Source organism: Lissotriton vulgaris, chromosome 10 (assembly GCF_964263255.1).
Source record: "Lissotriton vulgaris chromosome 10, aLisVul1.2, whole genome shotgun sequence".
NCBI lineage: Eukaryota > Metazoa > Chordata > Amphibia > Caudata > Salamandridae > Lissotriton > Lissotriton vulgaris.
In genome coordinates, this window is record NC_141698.1 from 898,528,331 (window position 1) to 898,547,354 (window position 19,024).

General features: G+C 52.8%; 1 protein-coding gene across 1 annotated transcript in view; it reads left to right on the forward strand.

Moving 5' to 3' along the window:
* The window catches only part of VPS50 (VPS50 subunit of EARP/GARPII complex), a 791,964-nt gene that overhangs the window by 738,853 nt on the left and 34,087 nt on the right, over positions 1-19,024 (forward strand). The window contains exon 27 of the mRNA XM_086941875.1: positions 11,369-11,558. Within this exon, the coding sequence (XP_086798001.1) occupies positions 11,369-11,558 (190 nt within the window). The remainder of the gene's footprint in view (positions 1-11,368; positions 11,559-19,024) is intronic.

Below are 19,024 nucleotides of genomic sequence, written 5' to 3' on the forward strand. Positions count from 1 at the left end.
TGCGCTTCTCTCCCCCCGCGGCTGCATCGCGGGTGAGAGGACTGTGCCGGAGTTCGTGGGGCACATTTTGGTGCCACTTTGGCTTCTGTGGCCCCGGGGGAAGTTCCCGAGAAGTTCATTCTGAGATCGCTCCGAGGAGTGGAGCCCGGGTCGCCCCGAGGAGAAGAGCTTGGAGGCGGAGCGTAGTGCGGCGCTGTCCGCGCGCCTCGGCTGGCCCGAGTGCTGAACAGCGGAAAGCCTGTGATCCCGAGGGAGCGGACTAGACGGACTCCGTGGAGTGAGGTGGCTCCCTGGCCGGTGCCCTGGCGGCGGGCACCATTGCTGGACGACGGACCTTAGCCCTGCACCGGCGGTTCCCCCCCCTCCCGGGGCCTCGAAGGGTGACGACTTGCGAACTCCGCGCCTGGAGGCGCTGGATGGCGGAGTTCGAGCAGTGCCCGAGCCGGACAAATCAACTGGTGGTGGAGGAGGGCATTGGTTTCATGCTCTCCGGACCCGTTACCATTTGAGACTCGCCCATGGACTTGCTGGCCCGGGCTCCCTTCTTGGGTCCCACCCTCCCGCCATCTTGTCTTTGTGTGGCTGAGCCCAGTGATCCCTGCCCGCGTCCTTCTCGCACGGGAGCCTCGGCTGGTTCTGGCACCAACTCATCTGCTGCCCTCCCTGGGAGCACGAAGCAGGAGGCCTACACCTCGGACGTTGCTGCCTGTCCTACTGGCCCGGGGGCCGTCTTGCCCAGGTCCAGACCGCCATTTTGTCGCCTGTGACGCACTACCCTCATCTTCGGCGAAGGCCTCACATCTGGTGCCCACGAGCGGCGGAGCTCGCCTACAGCAACTGACCCTGGGCTTTGCCGAGCCCCAAGATGACTGGAAGACGAGGCGCAGCGCGAGGAGACCGCACTTTGCCGGAAATGCTCGGCAGGTCCCAGCAACTACGCGACAGGACGCAGCCGTCCCCGGGGGCCTCCCGGGCATCAACGGACGCAACTGTGGGCGAGCTGCCGGTCAGGCGGTCCTTCATGGAGGACCTATTCAGCTCCCTCAAGGAGGACTTTCAAACTCTTAAGACCGAAGTGGCTGGAGAGGTCCGGGAGGTGCGCAGGGAGGTCGAGGGCCTGGGCGAGCGGGTCGATGCTGTGGAGACGGCGGCTCAACGCCGCGATGAGGAGATAACCCACCTCCAGCAGGATGTCCTCCGCCTCCGGGAGCAATGTGTTGAGCTCCAGGCCCACTCGGAGGACCTCGAGAACAGGTCCAGGCGGAACAACATCCGGGTGCGGGGTGTTTCATCCGCGGATGAAGGTGCGGACCTGGTGGCTTACCTGCAGGACCTGTTCCGCGACATCTTGGGGGAAGGAGCGGACTTCCCAATCCGCATTGACAGGGCGCAAAGGGTGGGCCGCCAACGCCAGTCATCGGCGCCCCCGCCTGATATCCTGGCATTCTTGCCGGATTTCCCCCTAAAGGAGCGCATCATGACGGAGGCCCGCAGGAAGCAGCCACTGACCTTCCGAGATAGACCTGTGGCGCTCTATCAGGACCTGTCCGCCATCACACTACAGAAGCGCAGGTCCTTCCGCATCGCTACGGACTTTCTGCGAGAGCACGAGACAGCCTATTCCTGGGGTCACCCCTTCCGTCTTATCTTTCGATGGAATGGGGTGCTGCATCAGCTGCGCTCCTTACAGGATGTCTGCGGAGTGCTGGGTCTTACTGCTACGGAGGAGGAAGGGGCTACACCCGCATGGAGGCGCCCCGAGCGGCGGGGCCGACGGAGGTCGAGAAGGCGCCCATCGTCAGCACCGGCGAGTCGTCCAGACTCGCCCACCATCAGATCTGAAATGGCGGAGGCCCTGAGGACTGCGGCCAGGAACTTGCCTGAATCTACTGGTGTGGCCTTAACGGCCTAATTTTTCTCCGGGGGGAGAGGCTCTTAGCTTTGACGATGCTGGGCTGGGGGCTGGGGGGGCGAGGGGGGTGGTGTGTGGCTGGACGTCCACTTGACTGTTTTCTGCAGACTCGCCCATTTGGGCTGGACTGAGACTATGGGGTGTTGTTTTCTGCTTTTTGTTTTGGCTGGTTGCCATAAGGGGGTTTTGGGGGGGTTTCACTGTTGGTTTGTTGTGGGGGGGGTCCCGTCCGAAATTGTCCGAACGTGTACGATGCCGCTTTTGGCCTTCCCTGCACCCCTACCCCGCGCGCCCCCTCCGCTGATCCCCCGCCTGCGGCATAGCGCGTTGTTTCCCCGGGGGCGATGCCACCCCTGAAAGTTGTGACCCTTAATGTTAAGGGTCTGAATAACCCCGTGAAACGTAGGGCGATCCTTTCCCTGTTGGAGGGGTCGCAGGCGGATATCTGCCTCCTGCAGGAGACCCATTTACTTTCCAGGGATTGCCATAGGTTACGCTCTGCTAAGTTCCCCACGCAACTCTTTTCCTCTGCTGCGACTAAGACCGCTGGGGTGGCCATTCTCCTAGCCAGCTCCTTTAGGGGGGAGGTGTTGTAGAAACATGCTGAGCAGAAGGGGAGACTTTTAGTGTATCGCATGCGCTTGAGTGGTGTTGCCTTTACGGTTGGTTCGGTTTACAGCCCAAACGACCACCAGGATCGTTTCCTGGAATCGGTGTTGGTGGACGTTACTGCCTCGCCCGATCGCCATATCATCTTGGGGGGAGACCTGAATATGGTCTTCGACTCCACTTTAGATAGGTCAGCCCAGCGCTTCCCGCAGACAGGGGAGCTTTCTAAGGCGGTACAGGACCAGATTGCGGAGTTGGACCTGCATGACCTCTGGCGCACCATGCACCCCACCGATAGGGACTACTCCTATTTCTCCCACGCACACCGCACTTATTCGCGGTTGGATTATCTTTTGGTGAGCGGCCCGCTTCGCTCGGCCGCCATGGCGGCGGACATCGGGGTCTTGTCCCTGTCCGATCATGCGCCGGTTTCCGGAGTCTTTGCGTGGCCGGCGGCCCCCCCTTCCAGAGGGATGTGGCGGCTCCGAGACACGCTTCTCCATAAGAAATCGGTAGTGAAGCGGGTGGAGGAGGTCATCCAGGACTACTTGACCCACAATAACAACTCTGACACGTCCCTGGCTACGCAGTGGGCTGCTTTGAAAACAGTCGTCAGGGGAGAGTTTATCTCCATTTCCTCGGCGGAAAACAGGGAACGCCAGCGCAAGAGGGAGGAACTGACAGCGCAGGTTAGGGAGCTTGAGCAGGTCCACCGCTGTACGGGGGCTCCTCGTGTTTGGAAGCAACTGAAGGCGGCACGGAAACTCCTCTCTGCGTTGGATCTGGATCGGGCGGAGTACGCAGCGCTGCGCCTGAAACATGCCTTTTATACCGGCGGGGACAGGTGCGGTAAGCTCCTGGCCCATAGGCTCAGGGCCGCGCAGCAATGCAATGTGGTGAAGGAGCTGGTGGGAGTGGGTGGGATCCCGGTTTCCGGTGACGCGGAGGTGGCAGATACCTTTCGTTCCTTTTACGAGGCACTGTACGCTTCAGAGCCTTCCCCACCGGGAGAGGCTGAGGCCTATTTGGATTCCGTGACCCTCCCGGCCTTGGACCCCTCCCAGGCGGACCACCTGGAGAGGGACATTCACGTGGAGGAGGTCATCTCCGCGATCGCGCGGCTGAAGCATGGTAAAGCCCCGGGCCCGGATGGCTACACGGCCTTGTTCTACAAGACCTTCTGTCCCACTGTTGCTCCTCTCCTGGCCCGCTTGTTCAATTCCTTCTCCGAACCGGGTGCCATTCCACCGGACCTCCTCTCGGCGACTGTGTCGGTTATCCCCAAGCCGGGGAAGGACCGGACCTTGTGCGGCTCGTACCGGCCCATTTCGCTCCTAAATGTGGACCTCAAGCTTTATACCGGAATCTTGGCGGCCAGACTGGGTCTACACCTACCAGGTTTGGCGGAGGCGGATCAGGCCGGTTTTGTACCCGGTAGGCAGACGGTCGACAACACGAAGAGGGTGACGCACGTACTGGAAAAGGCCTCACGCGTCCCGGGGGAGCGGATGCTTCTATCGGTCGACGCGGAGAAGGCCTTTGATAGGGTTCATTGGCCATATCTCGAGCTGGTTCTTGGGAAACTGGGGATCGGCGAGAAGTTCCGCACTATGGTCTTTAACTGCTATAGGCGACCGTCGGCGTCAGTGCGTGTCAATGGACACAGCTCCGGCAGCTTCGCCATTGAGCGAGGCACGAGACAGGGTTGCCCCCTCTCGCCGCTCCTCTTTGCCCTTTATATGGAGCCGTTTGCGCAGAGGATCCGCGACAACCCGGACGCTATTGGGGTGAAGATGGGGCAATACACACACACTGTCAGCTTATACGCGGACGATGTCTTGCTGACCCTAGATGACCCCAGGCGGTCACTCCCTGCCTGCGTCCAGGAGCTGAACGCTTTTAGCCGCGTCGCGGGCTTTAAAATGAACATGGCCAAGTCGGCTGCGCTGGATGTGTCGCTTTCTGCCGACACCAGGCGGGACCTTCAAAGTCTCTTCCCTATGCAGTGGTCCTCCTCCACGGTGGCTTACCTGGGCATTTTGCTTGCCCCCTCCCTGCCTGCTATGGTCGCGGCTAACTATTCCTCTCTGGGCAAAAAGATCAAGGAGGAACTCGGCCGATGGAACAAGGGCCTACTTTCGTGGCTAGGCCGTATTGCAGCGGTGAAGATGACAATACTACCCCAGATCCTGTATCTTTTTCGCGCTCTGCCTCTTCAGCCCCCCGTGGGTTGGATACGGCAGGCGCAGGCAGACATCTCCCGCTTTGTGTGGCAGGGCCGTAAGCCTCGGATGAAGCGGGTCCTCTCCATGCTTGCCCCGGAGGCGGGAGGTCTCGGAGTCCCGGACCTCCGGAAGTACTTCCAGGCGGCGCAGCTCCGGTACCTGGTGGAGTGGAGCCGGTGGGAGTCGGACAAACACTGGCTCTTTCAAGACCAGGCAGTTGCAGGCCGTACCCTCCAGGAGGTCCCGTTCCTGCGGCGCATCCATCGACCACCTAATCTCTACGCTTCCTTTATCACCCGGGTCCCGCTAAGAGTGTGGGACGCGGTGTGTGAGCTTCGGGAGCTCCCCACTTTTCCATCGCCGTTCACTCCCATTGCTGGCAACCCGGACTTCACCCCGGGTCTGGAGCCGGGGGCCTTTTCCCACTGGGTGAGCGCGGGATGTAGGGCGCTTTTCCAGATCTACGGGCCGGAGGGCGTGCTCCCCTTCCAGCAGCTCCGACAGGAGTTTGGCCTGTCGGAGGGGGACAGACTGCGTTACATGCAAGTCCGCCACTGGGCTCTTCAACCCCCAGTGCGTGACGTCGCCGCCCGTTCGATTACGCCCTTTGAGCGATGGTTGGTAACCCGGGCCTCGGACGCCAAACTCATCACTGATTTGTATAAGTTTCTCCAACCCCCGCCGTTTCATTACCATAACCCAGGGAGGGAGCGCTGGCACAGGGAACTGGGCAGGACCCTGAGCCACAAGGAGTGGGACAAGATTGCATATCGGGCGAGGCACTCTGCGTACCACACTGGGCTGACGGAAACCTTCACTAAAGTGTCCACCTATTGGTACTACACCCCGGAGCGGCTCTACGAGATGCGCAAAATAGGCGATAAGGGTTGCTGGCGCGGCTGCGGACAGGAGGGTACCCTCACGCACATTCTCTGGGAGTGCCCGGTGCTGTCGGCCTACTGGAAGGAAGTCTTAGATGAGGTGGACAGGCATTTTGAGATCGAGCTTCCGCGCTTCCCCGCGTATGTCTTGCTTGGCCTCCCCAATGATTTGATGTACCCGCTGAAATCCCGCAGGGGCAGGCAGATTGCGATTGCGCTAGGCTCCGCCGTCCAGAATATACTGGTACTTTGGCGCACCCCCACTGCCCCCTCTATCACTGGTTGGTTGCATAGGCTCTGGCAGGTACTGGGCATGGAGAAGATATCGCTAACGGTGGCTGGGAATGTTGACCAGTTTGAGGAGCTCTGGCATCCCTTTTTGGCACTGCTGTCCACGGAATTTCGCGAGCTTACGTGTCCACGATACCTGCGCCTCCTTAGGCTGACGCCACCGGCGCCAGCGGCGGAGTGAATGTGCGGATTGGGGGCCGAGGGCGGGGGGTGGGAAGTGGAGTTATATGCTTCTAATGCTGACTTTCGGACGGGGATGTTGGGGTATTGTTTTCTCTTCTTTCCTTCTTTGCTTTTCTTTCTCCTTCCCTTCTGGGGTCGAGGGGCTGGTGGAACGGTATGCTTCTCTTTCACTGTGTCGCGGAGTGTTATTTTGGCTTGACCTTGCCTAGGGAGTGGGGGCCTACAGGGGGATCGTACACAATACCTTATTGCCTATGTCTTTGCCTTGTTACCCTCTGGGGCACCCTGTCTCCCTCTTTTCCTTCTGACTCGCTGCAACGTTTTGCTTCTTGTATTGTATGTTTACCTGACTTCCTGCTCCCCTCCCCGTGTTCTTTTTTATGCCTTAATAAAATACTTTAAACTTAAAACTGCACCGTAGTATTGATATTGATATTGAGGGGGTATTTCTAGAGCGCAACGTTCGCTCCGGAGGGAGCATCATGGCGCTGAAATTCCTGAAGGCCCAGTCGTGGTGGCAGAGGGAGGCTAGATGGCAGCTTTAGTCCAGTCGTCGGGGAGGTTAAAGATCCAAGTCTTTAGAAGTTTTCTGAAAGGTTTCTCTAGGTGAATACATCAGTTAGGCATAAACGCATTGTGCATCCTTGTAGGGAATTGCGCCCTACCAATACCACAAAGATGACCCCTGGCCAACTGGCCTTCTTTGGGGCTCAAATGTCCTCTATCCAAAAGTCAGGGTGCAATTTCATTGGGCCTTCCACCAGGCCCTCCAGCTGCCAATGCAACACAAGGATATTCGTTGTGCACATGGGGGCGGGGGGTACATCTCACCCCTTCCTCGTCATCCAACTAGGAATGCCCCCGTTGTTGCAGCTGCCCGCGCTCTTGCGGTGCAGCTGTGAAAATTAGCCTTGGCACCACTGTGCCTCTAAAGCCCCACTCCAGGCCCTCCAAAACAATGCCCCCTTTGTTGCAGCTGCCCACGCTCTCGCGGTTCAGCTGGAGGAGACACAGCACTGGCAATCACAGTGCCTAGGGAACCCCGTTCATTGGGCTCCTCCTGGGGCCTTCAATCGGCACCACCAATGCCCAACACCTTCAGCCCCACTCACGAGGCTGATCTGCGCCGGATCCAGGCACCGACAATGTGCCTCGACAGGCCCCCACTCACGGGGCCTCTTCTTACTTCGCCAGGTGACGCGGGACTTTGACAGGGTGCCCGTGAGGCTCCAATCCTTCTCCTTGTGAGCCTGCGAGGCTCCAATTTTCAGGCAACATGCGGGGTTCCCACTGGCACACAGGTACCCTGCCTTTTTCCCAGATACGGGCTGCCTGATTGCCGCGTCGCGCTGCCTCGCCTCCGGACGGCCGTCAATTTCCTTATCATGGCCCCGCCCACAGTCGGGCAATGGGCGCCTGGCTTCCGGGTCGCTTGGGGCAGCGTCTCTAAGCCCAGGAATGCGGGATAGGCTCCCGCTCAAAGTAACACATAATGCGGGGTAAGCTCCCGCTCAAAGCGGCACCAAAATGCGGAGTAGGCTCCCGCTTTACCTCCCAGCAGCACGGGGGAGTCCCCACGCATGGATTCCCTCTGAATACTTCGCTTCACAGCGCTGCAGGGCACAAGCGCTCCTCCCGTCATGGAGCAGCAGGGAAGACGATGTTGCACTCACGAGGCGCTCTGAGCAGGCAGGCCAGCTCACAGGGTCCTCCAGCAGAGGGCAGTCCCTCGTGGCAGTTCCTCCTGGGGATACCAAAGGGGATGATGGACGGAGGGCTTGAGCAAATCAAACACTCACCCCCAGTCAACTGATTTGGGTTTAATCCATCATCATTCTTTAGCTCCCTCCACCACCCCAGTTCAGACATGGCCATATGCAAATCAGTCTGACCCTGTGCCTCATGGGAACAGTCCAGCCCGAACTGCCAAGACATGTCTTCCCTGGACCGGAAACAAGCATCCTGGGACCGGTTTTGGATTCATAATCCTCATCAGCCAGGCTATCTTGAATCCAGTGGTAGAGTGAGCAAGGGACCCTCGTTTGGGCATACCCTGCCAACTCAGGGTTCCTCCTGGGGCCCAGCAGATACCAGCAAGCACATCCAAACAGCACACAGACATGAAGTCACCGCCCCAATATTTATACTAGGGTTGTCTTTGTTCTGCCCTGGCACAGGCCTTTGTGAACCAGTCCCAACTGGTTCTAGGGGTTACTGAAGCCCTTTGTTTACAGTGCCCACACCCTCCTTTGTCAGGTTGGGCTCCATCCTCAGACACACCAAAGGGAGGCGGAGCCAGCATTGAACAAGGCAGGCACAGACCTATTCAGTGCCAGGGGCTACTCCTCACACTACTCCAAATGGAGATCTCCCCATTCAGCCTAGCGCTGACTCACCCAGCCGCTCTGGAGCCACACACCTCACCAGCCTATGTCAGTGGAGAAGTGTGGATCAATGGTTAGAGCGGCAGACCCTGATGCAGAGGTCTAGCCCGGGACCAGGGTTCAATTCCCCGTCTCGGCGGGTCTTGGGCTCAAAAATTCCACTGACCTGATAATTCTCGCCTCGGTGCCTATTCCAATCATGGAGTCCCACTCTGCAACTCTGGGCAATAGCTTGCTTAATCTCCACAACGGCCCCCACAACGCTAAGGATGCCTGGCCTCTACCTTGGGGGTGCCCAGGAGTGGACGCCTCACAGGGAAAGCCAGGATGGGTTCCACAGCGGTATTCGTACAAGCGCCTTGAGACCCTTGCGGGTGAGTAGTGCGCTATACAAGTATCAATTTACATTTACTCCAGAGCCAGACATGGAGTACACACCAGGCAGGCAAAAAGACATAGCACATAGAAATGCTAACTTCTAAAAGTGGCATTTCTAAAATAGTGATCATAAATCTGCGCACACCAATACGCAGCATATATTATCACTATTCCAAACATACAAAACTTGACCATGCTGACCCTCTCATATCAGGAATTACCACTGAAACACTTATCAGGGAATCCCCAATGCATTCCTATGAGAGGGCAGCCTCACAGCAGTGAGAAACCAAAATGGCTGTTTGTCTCTACCAGGACATGTCACGCACTAAAGGTACATGTCCTACCTTTTAGTTACAACGCACCCAGCCCATAGGGCTAGCTAGGGTATGCCTTAGGGGTGACTGACAAGAAGTAAAAGGGGGTTTACAGACATGGCACACACTTTAGGTGCCATGTCACAGCAGCAGTAAACTGTGCGCACAGGCCTTGCAATGGCAGAGGCCTGAGACCGGTTTGAAAGGCTACTTTGGTGGGTGGTGCAATCAGCACTGCAAGCCCACTAGTAGCATTTAATTTACTGGCCCTGGTTTTCTGAGATACCACTTTACAAGGGACTGACAGGTAAATTAAATATACCAAGCAGGTGTAGACCAGTCTTACCAGGTTTACCACAGAGCGCACACGCATTCCACACTGGACAGCAGTGCTAAAGTGCCCAGAGTCCTAAAACCACCAACAGCAGGTCAGAAAACAACTAGGAGGAAGGCAAAAAGTTCAGGATGATCCTGCAAAAAGGGGCAATTCCAACACACACAGTTCCACACCACACAGTTCAACTCCACCACATAATTCAAATTAACAACACAATTACACAACACACCACATACATGCAGTCCACACCACAGAATTCAACATCATGCCACAAAATTGAATAGCAGACTACATAATTAAACTCCACTACATACCACTCCAAAACACAAAATAATAATCTACATAATTGCACTGCATGACACACCATCACACTCCAGATAATTCCAGTGCACTCAATACAGTAAGTAAATGTACTAACCGTTTAAGTATTTAAAATCTTTACCGTAAAATGAGCTTAAAAATCGATCTTCATGTTCCCAATTGCTTGGCTCAGCTTTAAATGCCAGGGGGAGTCCAATGCCCTGAAGATCTGTCCCAATTGATGTTTGAAGGTGTTATCCGAGGCTTTAAGGACCCTGATGTAGTACTTAATTAAGTCCCCCTGTAGTGCCAGGCCAGGTCTGCAAAGACCAAGTTCCAGCCGGAGCCTGGCATTCCTGGCTTGTCGGGGCAACTGCATCACTGCCTTATAGGCTTTTATATGGACTGCCGCTATAAATTGATCTAGAGCTCCTGGAAAAGCCAGTTGGTCATAATTGATGGCTGGAATTATTGCCTTGAGGACTGTCAGCATTGGCTCTGCTGTTGGACTTGTCAGGCGGTGGCTAAATCGCCTCAGTGTGAAAATTACTCTGTTGGTCTTTGCGCTTAGTTGTTTTATATGAATCACCGGGGTAGCCCTCTCTGACATCCAAACCCCAAGATAGTTGTAGGATGATGTCCCTATTTCATGGTCTCTCAGTTGCAAGGTAACTTGCCCTTTGTGAGACTGTATTCCTTATTACACTTCTTATGAAGTTCGCTAAGGGCTCTCTGAAGACCCACCCTAGGGTGGTCCATTACTGCCATGTCGTTGGCGTACTGGAGGGTTGGGACCATCACCTTGCCCAGTCCTCGGGGCCACTAAGCTGGCTTCTTTCAGGGTGTTTCACATGAGTGTACTCAATACTACATAATTACTAGCCACAAGTCCACTGCACACCATGCCACATAATTCCACTCTACAAATCCACTTCATACCTCACTGTTCCATTCCACAAATTGCAATTCACATAATTACACACCACATACATCCATTCCCTCCAAACCAAAACACATGGGTTAATATCGTTGTCATTTGCACCACCATTATCTCATACATTCGAGACCTATTACATTGTTTATAATATATTTATCGAACTCGCGTCGCACAACTTAAACATCTCTTACTCGTACTCTCTCCCAATCCTTTCATATATCTGTCTCCACTGCTCTCTACTTTACTTTCTAGAACTCTCTCTTGCTCCCGCCTCTAGAGAATGCGACGTAATATAAACATGAATAAGATTTTATTTTCTGTCATTTCTAATTGAAATATATGTGATAAAATTACCTTGGTAACGTGTAGCTGGAAAAATGTGCCTTTTCAATTCTATTTCTTCCCCTCTGACCGTTATTGATTTCTGGTACTGTGCATTTCTAATTTGAACTCCTGAATCCCACGCTAAATTCTGCAGCTTTGTTTTGTTTGAAACCACCTCTCAAGAGCCCCCGCCAGTACACGTATGACCGATCATAATCCCTTCTGCGCCCTGGCGCTCCATCAATTGCATTTTCTACCTGCTAGTGAGCTGTGCTTTCTTTCCCTTTCAGCTATGCCAACGTCAAGAAGTGCAGCAACGAGGGCCGCGCTTTGATGCAGCTGGATTTCCAGCAGTTTCTGATGAAGCTGGAGAAACTGACGGACATCAGGCCCATCCCGGATAAGGAGTTTGTGGAAACCTACATTAAAGCCTACTACCTGACCGAGAATGACATGGAGCGCTGGATCAAGGAGCACAGGGTAACGCTGGCGTTGGAGACATTGAACCCCCCTTCTGTGCATGCCCTCCTCTCTGCTGATGAGGCTGTTTACCTCTGAGGCACGTCCTTCCAGTTCCAATAGAAGCTGCATTCTGTATCATTATCTGGCGGTGTCAGGTCGTGGCGAAGCCCCTTGTCGGCTTCCTTTTATTTAGTTAATGTTCTTCTTTCCCGTGGGTGTCTGATTGCATTTCTGAGAACTGCTGGCCCGAGTACAAAAATAGAAATGCAAGATTGGGGGAGGAACTTTAAACACAAAGGTCACAGTGGTTCCGTGAGGTTGACTGCATACATTATTATATTTTAGCACTTGAAAACTTTCAAAATTTATTTATATTTCTCTGTTGAAACTGTAAGTATGCCATCCAGCCTACCTGCGACACTGCTTCCGGTTTTGTGTACAGTAGAACGAGTTTAGGTTTTGCCTGGCGAAAGCTGCGCTTCTGCGCAGCTTTTTCGCGCAGGCGAAAACTAATGAGTACTGTAGTGTGGGTTTGGGTCGGCCCTCGTCATTCATTGGCTGGCTCCATAAATGGAGCCTAGCCATTGGACGAGGGGCCTGTCCGTCAATGCCGGACCAGACACGGGGGCGTTCCCGAGATTCTTTGGCTTTTGCCGACGTCACGCGACGCCGGGAACGCCCCCGAATATGTTCCGGCATTGAAGGCACCCGGAAGAAGTCCAGGTGAGTGCTTGCTTTAATTTTCCGCTGTTCCCACCCCCTCTCCTGCTCGCAGCGTCTCCCGTCCCCGTTCCCGCCCCCCTCCCGCTGGTGACCGTGCTTTCCTCTACAATGCCCGTTCCCGCCCCCCTCCCGCTCTCCGTGTCTCCGGGCCCCCTTTCCCGCTCTACAATGCCCGTTCCCGCCCCCCGTGTCTCCGGGCCCCCTTTCCCGCTCTACAATGCCCGTTCCCACCCCCCGTGTCTCCGGCCCCCGTTCCCGCTCTACAATGCCCGTTAATCTGCTCTGCTGCATCGCCTTCCTGCTCCAGCCGTCTTCTGTGGAGGGAATGCATTCCGGACTCCGTTGAGCCTTGGGTCCACCTGAGAAACTACTTTTCCACGCCTTGCCATTTCTGGCTGCTGTAAGTTGCCCTCACCGTGCTCTCCCCGAAACGCACTTCCCGTCCTCCCCAGTTCCTCGCTCCCCCGCTTACACTCTACAGCCCCCTCAGGTTATCGCTAGCTTCCAGGCGATTGTGGTCTCCACCTACCCTCCCTACCATAGGCCACCGCCCCTCTTTTGCCTGTGTGCCAGACTCCGCCAATCGACAGACACAATTCCATTGTCTGGCTTGTGTCCACTCACTGACTCACCACCCCGCATGAGCGCCCTCCGGCACTCTATTCGCTTCCACACATCCACATTGCCAGTTTCTCGCCTGCCTCCTCCCCGCCCCGGCACCTCTCCCCGTGATTTCACCACCCACTTATCGAACCTCAATCTACCCGGAGCCACCGCGCTACCAGCGTTTCTTACATAAACCGATGTAGCCCTACCTCGCACATCCTCCCCTGTCCCGGACACACCGTGTGATGACTTTCCATTCCCCCGCTCCACAGAGTCTTAGCCCTTACCTGGCTCAGCGCACCCACGCCTGCAACACCTTCACCATGCTAAACCTTGCAACCCCCACGGCGTCCGCAGTCCTCCTTCCGGCCCTCATTTTCCCTTTTCCCACTTACTAATCTAGAATGTACTCTACTGACTTCTGTAAGATTGCTGCTGTAAGTTGCCCTCACCGTGCTCTCCCCGAAACGCACTTCCCGTCCTCCCCAGTTCCTCGCTCCCCCGCTTACACTCTACAGCCCCCTCAGGTTATCGCTAGCTTCCAGGCGATTGTGGTCTCCACCTACCCTCCCTACCATAGGCCACCGCCCCTCTTTTGCCTGTGTGCCAGACTCCGCCAATCGACGGACACAATTCCATTGTCTGGCTTGCGTCCACTCACTGACTCACCACCCCGCATGAGCGCCCTCCGGCACTCTATTCGCTTCCACACATCCACATTCCCAGTTTCTCGCCTGCCTCCTCCCCGCCCCGGCACCTCTCCCCGTGATTTCACCACCCACTTATCGAACCTCAATCTACCCGGAGCCACCGCGCTACCAGCGTTTCTTACATAAACCGATGTAGCCCTACCTCGCACATCCTCCCCTGTCCCGGACACACCGTGTGATGACTTTCCATTCCCCCGCTCCACAGAGTCTTAGCCCTTACCTGGCTCAGCGCACCCACGCCTGCAACACCTTCACCATGCTAAACCTTGAAACCCCCACGGCGTCCGCAGTCTTCCTTCCGGCCCTCATTTTCCCTTTTCCCACTTACTAATCTAGAATGTACTCTACTGACTTCTGTAAGATTGGAGGAGAAAATTCAGTATAATTTAGCACACTAGAAGATAGGGTCATTCTGATTGCAAAAGCTAGTTCCTCAGTAAACTCCAGCTAGAAATGTAACAATGGCCGTCTTGCATCTTATTCAGCACCATACCTTCAGATTATTTGGTGCTTTGGGCCCTGAGTCCTGAAATGCTATTAGCCCCATGTTGAGAGCAAAGCCAACAACCTCCGCTTCATAAAATGTGAGGAGACCTGGCTGGTTGGGCAGAGTGATGAGTGTGAGTGAATGTAATCTTAACTACGTTAACCCATGATTCAAGTTTTTGCTTTGAACTGGATCCACAAGTGCCTCGTAGTGACCCTAAGGCAATCTGTCTTATTTTAGAAAAACGAAATAATATCTACTGTTACATGCGTAATATCCAGTGGTGTAATTATCTCTGGCAAAGCATATACTCTGTGAGAGCAGTCAAATACATTTGCGCTTATCAAGTTAAAAGAACACGCATGTCTGTTAATACATTCTAGCCTATTCCAAAATCGATGCTCTTCCTTTTGAAATAAGTCAGAAATGATTGGAGAAAGACAGCCGCCACAAAGTGTAATTTTTTCACTTTAAAACGTGGATACAAGTGATAAAGAAACCTTAGAGAAAATAAAGACTGGGTGATTCTGCTAATTCGAATTGCGGGGCATGCTGTCGCCATAAGTGTTAGCAGCACTTCTTTAAACTATTTGGTCAGTAAAAGTTATTTTGTGATGCGTTGTTAAATATATGCTGCCTTGGTTGTAAGAAGGGGTAGAAATGTAGAATTGGTTCTGTTGTTAATTTCACCAACTCTTAAGAAGCGCCTCCTGCGTTTCAGGAAGTTAGCCATGATTTTGCACTGTGGAGTTCAACTTTTGGGACCTTTGATACTCCCTTTAGTTTTAGTCAAGTAGTACGAAATCTTCTTTTTTTTCTGCTCCTTTGGCATTGCCATAGTTGTTGATTACACTCCTGCATAATTATGGTAAAGCATTAAAGAAGCTGGAGACTGGGCACTATGGTGTTTACTTTCACTGTGCCGTTCTTCTCTAGTTAACATGTTCACCCATTCCAACCATACTGGCTTTTAATTGGGACTGAACAGCCACTTGGCAATATTCCATTGAAGATGGTGTGTGGGAAAATTGTAGAAAGTAGACAATGCCTATAATATAACTACTGTAGTTGGTCACATTTGTTTTGAGCTACATTTCCTTTGGTGTATAAATAGCAGAAAAATTTTTCAATGTATATGTAGTTATTGAGACATTGGCCCTTCTGATGCCTTGCTATTTTTAATGATGTTTGCATTCTGCTCCACTCTCTCCTCTCACCAGTTTTCAGATTTTGTGGTTGGCTCTTAAAAGGCTGCTATATCATCTTTGGCTTTGAAATAACTGTTATGATGTTCCTTCCTTTGTGGTAGCTTCTGCTGGCTGTCCTTATCTACCCACAGAGCCTCAACATTTGAGGATCACTTCTGATTAGGAAGTGGTCCAAGTCTCTTGTTTTTTCTAATAATTCGTTGCTCCTTTTGAATATGAAATCTGCATTTGTACACACTTCAGTAGACTGAGATGGAAGAGGACAGGGAATTATGTGGTGTCTACATTTTGAAGTGTACTGGTATTCAGCTGCCAGTTTAGTCTGACATCCCTTGCTTGTCATGGATCCCCCTGGCTCCCACTCTCCATTGAGGAACTAATGCTTGTATTTAGTCTTTAAGATCATTGTCGTTTGTCTATCAGAACTATGCTTTAATTAGCTAGAACTTTTGAACCAAGGCCATTAACAAGGTGAGGTAAGTGTAGGATACCCCACCAACTCCTTGTCATCAAGGTGCACTTCTCTTCAAGCAAATTCTATATTGTTAAAACATGTTGTAGTTATTTTCTACTCTAGCTACTCTAGGTTTCCAATGTTTCCCTATTTTTTTGAAGCATGCGCATTCTTTCACTACCAAGTTTTGTGATGTCCTTTCAGGGGCACATTAAAAAAATGTTTTTCCCATTCTCCAAAGCCCTATTGTCTAATCTAGCGTTTTGTGGCAATTGCTAATTTGTGTGGCCAAGACCCATTTGTTTAAGGTGCTTGTTTTGAAACACGTTTGTGAGCTGTGCCCATGAAGCTTTTATTGTAGTACATTTGTTGCATGCAAATACCTTTTTATATACTTAATTTAACATACTGATCAGCATGTCATCTTATGACACTGCCTGCTGGTGCCTCCTTGTGCTCCTGTCGCCTGCTTGTGCCTCAGTTTTCGTGCCCCTGTTGCCTGCTTGTGCCTGTTTTTGTGCCCCTGTTGCCTGCTTGTGCCTGTTTTCGTGCCCCTGTTGCCTGCTTGTGCTTCCGTGTGCCCCTGTTGCCTGCTTCCGTGTGCCCCTGTTGCCTGCTTGTGCCTCCGTGTGCCCCTGTTGCCTGCTTGTGCTTCCGTTTTCGTGCCCCTGTTGCCTGCTTGTGCCTCCGTTTTCGTGCCCCTGTTGCCCGCTTGTGCCTCCGTTTTCGTGCCCCTGTTGCGTGTGCCCCTGTTGTCTGCTTGTGCCTCTGTGTGCCCCTGTTGTCTGCTTGTGCATCTGTTGCCTGCTTGTGCCTCTGTGTGCCCCTGTTGCCTGCTTGTGCCTCTGTGTGCCCCTGTTGCCTGCTTGTGCCTCTGTGTGCCCCTGTTGCCTGCTTGTGCCTCTGTGTGCCCCTGTTGCCTGCTTGTGCCTCCGTGTGCCCCTGTTGCCTGCTTGTGCCTCCGTGTGCCCCTGTTGCCTGCTTGTGCTGTGTTGGTGTGTGTGGAGGGCTCTGTGTGGCTGTGTGTGTAGGAAGCTTTGTGTGGCTGTGTGTGTGGGGGGCTCTGTGTGGCTGTGTGTGTGGGGGGCTGTGTATGTGGGGGGCTCTGTGTGGCTGTGTGTGGGGGGCTCTGTGTGTGTTTGTGTGTGTCATTTGCGATAGATAAAGCTAGTGGCATTGTAAATGACAATGCCATTTATTTATGTTAAAAAAAACATAAATAAAAATAATGTCAAGAGCAATGCCAATAGCTCTAACTTTAACAAAAACAAAACCATTGCATTGTAAATGCTTGTTTTCCTTTCAGTTGCCCACTTGCCCCTCTGCAGTGTTACACGCATAAACTCACCAATCAATGAAGAGATTAGCCGCGGCCCGTCCATTCGAGCTGAAGGGCCACGCCCCCTCACCTTTTGCCTCTCAGAACATGTCTGTTAGGCTGAGCAAAGGTCAGCCTGATGGACACTGTTTATTTGCAGGTTAGGCAGCCAGGAGCTAGACATGTGCTAAATGCGCAGGCACCGGGCTGCCTGAGCTGAGTTTTGCTGGGCTGTGGATGGCACAGCTCCTGTGGGAGTGACCTCCTCAGCTCAGCAAAGGCCCATGAGGCCCTCCCCTCAGTGACAAGGGGTAGTGTCACTCATTACCTCCCACCTGGGCGCTTCAGTTTTTAGTCCTAAAGCGCCCAGGGTCGAGTGTCAATCAGTGATACTTCGTCACAGAGTAGGGTGGGACCCGTTCCCCATCCCACATTGTGAAGACTTAGGGACTGCTGCCTTCCCCCGGTCAGCTAATGAGAGAAGGCAGGAGTCACAACCCTCCTGGTACCTCGGAATCAGAGATGCATGCAAGTGTGATTTTTGTATTTTTATAAATGGATAAATGTGTGATGTGTGTATGTGTGTGTGTAATGAGTGTTATGAATGGATGTGTGTGTGCAAGCACGTGTGAATGCATGGATGTGAAGTGTGTATGTGTGCGTGCGTGTCCTATCCACCCCCCTCCCTCCTAAAATTACCAGCAACCACTGGAAGAGATATGAGTTCAGTTATCAGCCAGACCCTTTGACTTTGCTGCTAGTTTCAGAGAGGTGAAAAGTGTTTCAGGTATTGTATGACTGGTTGTCTGTGAGGCGTATGAGTGCTGTTGGGACTGGAAGACTTCTAGCACTTAGGGGGTGTAATAGTGCTTTCTGTAATAGAGACTACTGGGGTGTATGAGTATGGTCAGTAGTGTCTATGATTGGTGCGAGAGGGCTTAAGGTAGTGTGTGACTACTGATATAATTGCAAGGTGAGTGCTTTCTGATAGAGACTTCGAACCGCAGATTACACAGCATAGAATATTTTCAGGCAGCAGACGGAATCCGGAAAATATAAAGGAGTACCCCCCTACGCTAGCACATGGCACCATTTAAAGAGGGAGAAGAGGGTGTGTTACTGCTTCTGTGGACTGTTAGCAAGCCTATGTTCAAAGAGCAGGAGCTCTGAAACGCGTCAGGCTATCGAAAATGCTTGGAATGAAATGCCAGTTTGAAAGTAAAGTTTCTGATGAAACATTCCTTGCTGAGTGCGTCTTGAATTGTTGGACAACAATTCAGAAACATAAATCAGGGCAGCCCTGCTGTGGAAGACTGCACCACCAAGAAAAAGGTATTTGGGCTGGGGGCTATGAACTATTCTAAGCCTGGGAATAGCACAAGGGATCTTTTTAAATGCAAACCAAATTGGCATTCTGAGGCCCACTGGAGGGCAAGGAAAATGTTTTAAATAAAGTTGCAACAAGAACACAGATCCCACTAGAGGGAAAAATGGTGCACAACACATACCACAACTCCCAGCAGGCAGAAGCACTGAAACTTACTTGGGAGGCCCACCTGAGGGTAATTACTTGCTAGCATAATGAGGGAAGAGGAGGGTGTGTTACTGCTTCTGTGGAGTGTTAGCAAGCTTCTGATGAAAGAGCAGGAGCTCTGAAACGCGTCAGGCTATAGAAAAGGCTTGGAATGAAAAGCTGGTGTGAAGGTAAAGTTTCTGATGAAACATCCCTTGCTGAGCCTGTCTACCATTTTTGGAAAACAATTTGGATATATATATATATATATATATATATATATATATATTACCTACTGGCGGTCGCCAGTAGGTAGTTATAGTTAGGATTTTTTTCAATGTTAAATCTCAAAATTCTATTTGGAATAACTTTGGCACCGGTTGACGAATCTGCCTGAAAATTTCCTGAAAATGGCCTCGTCGAGCTCCGGTCCTTCCTTGAAAGTTTGGGGGGGATTCGTCAAGC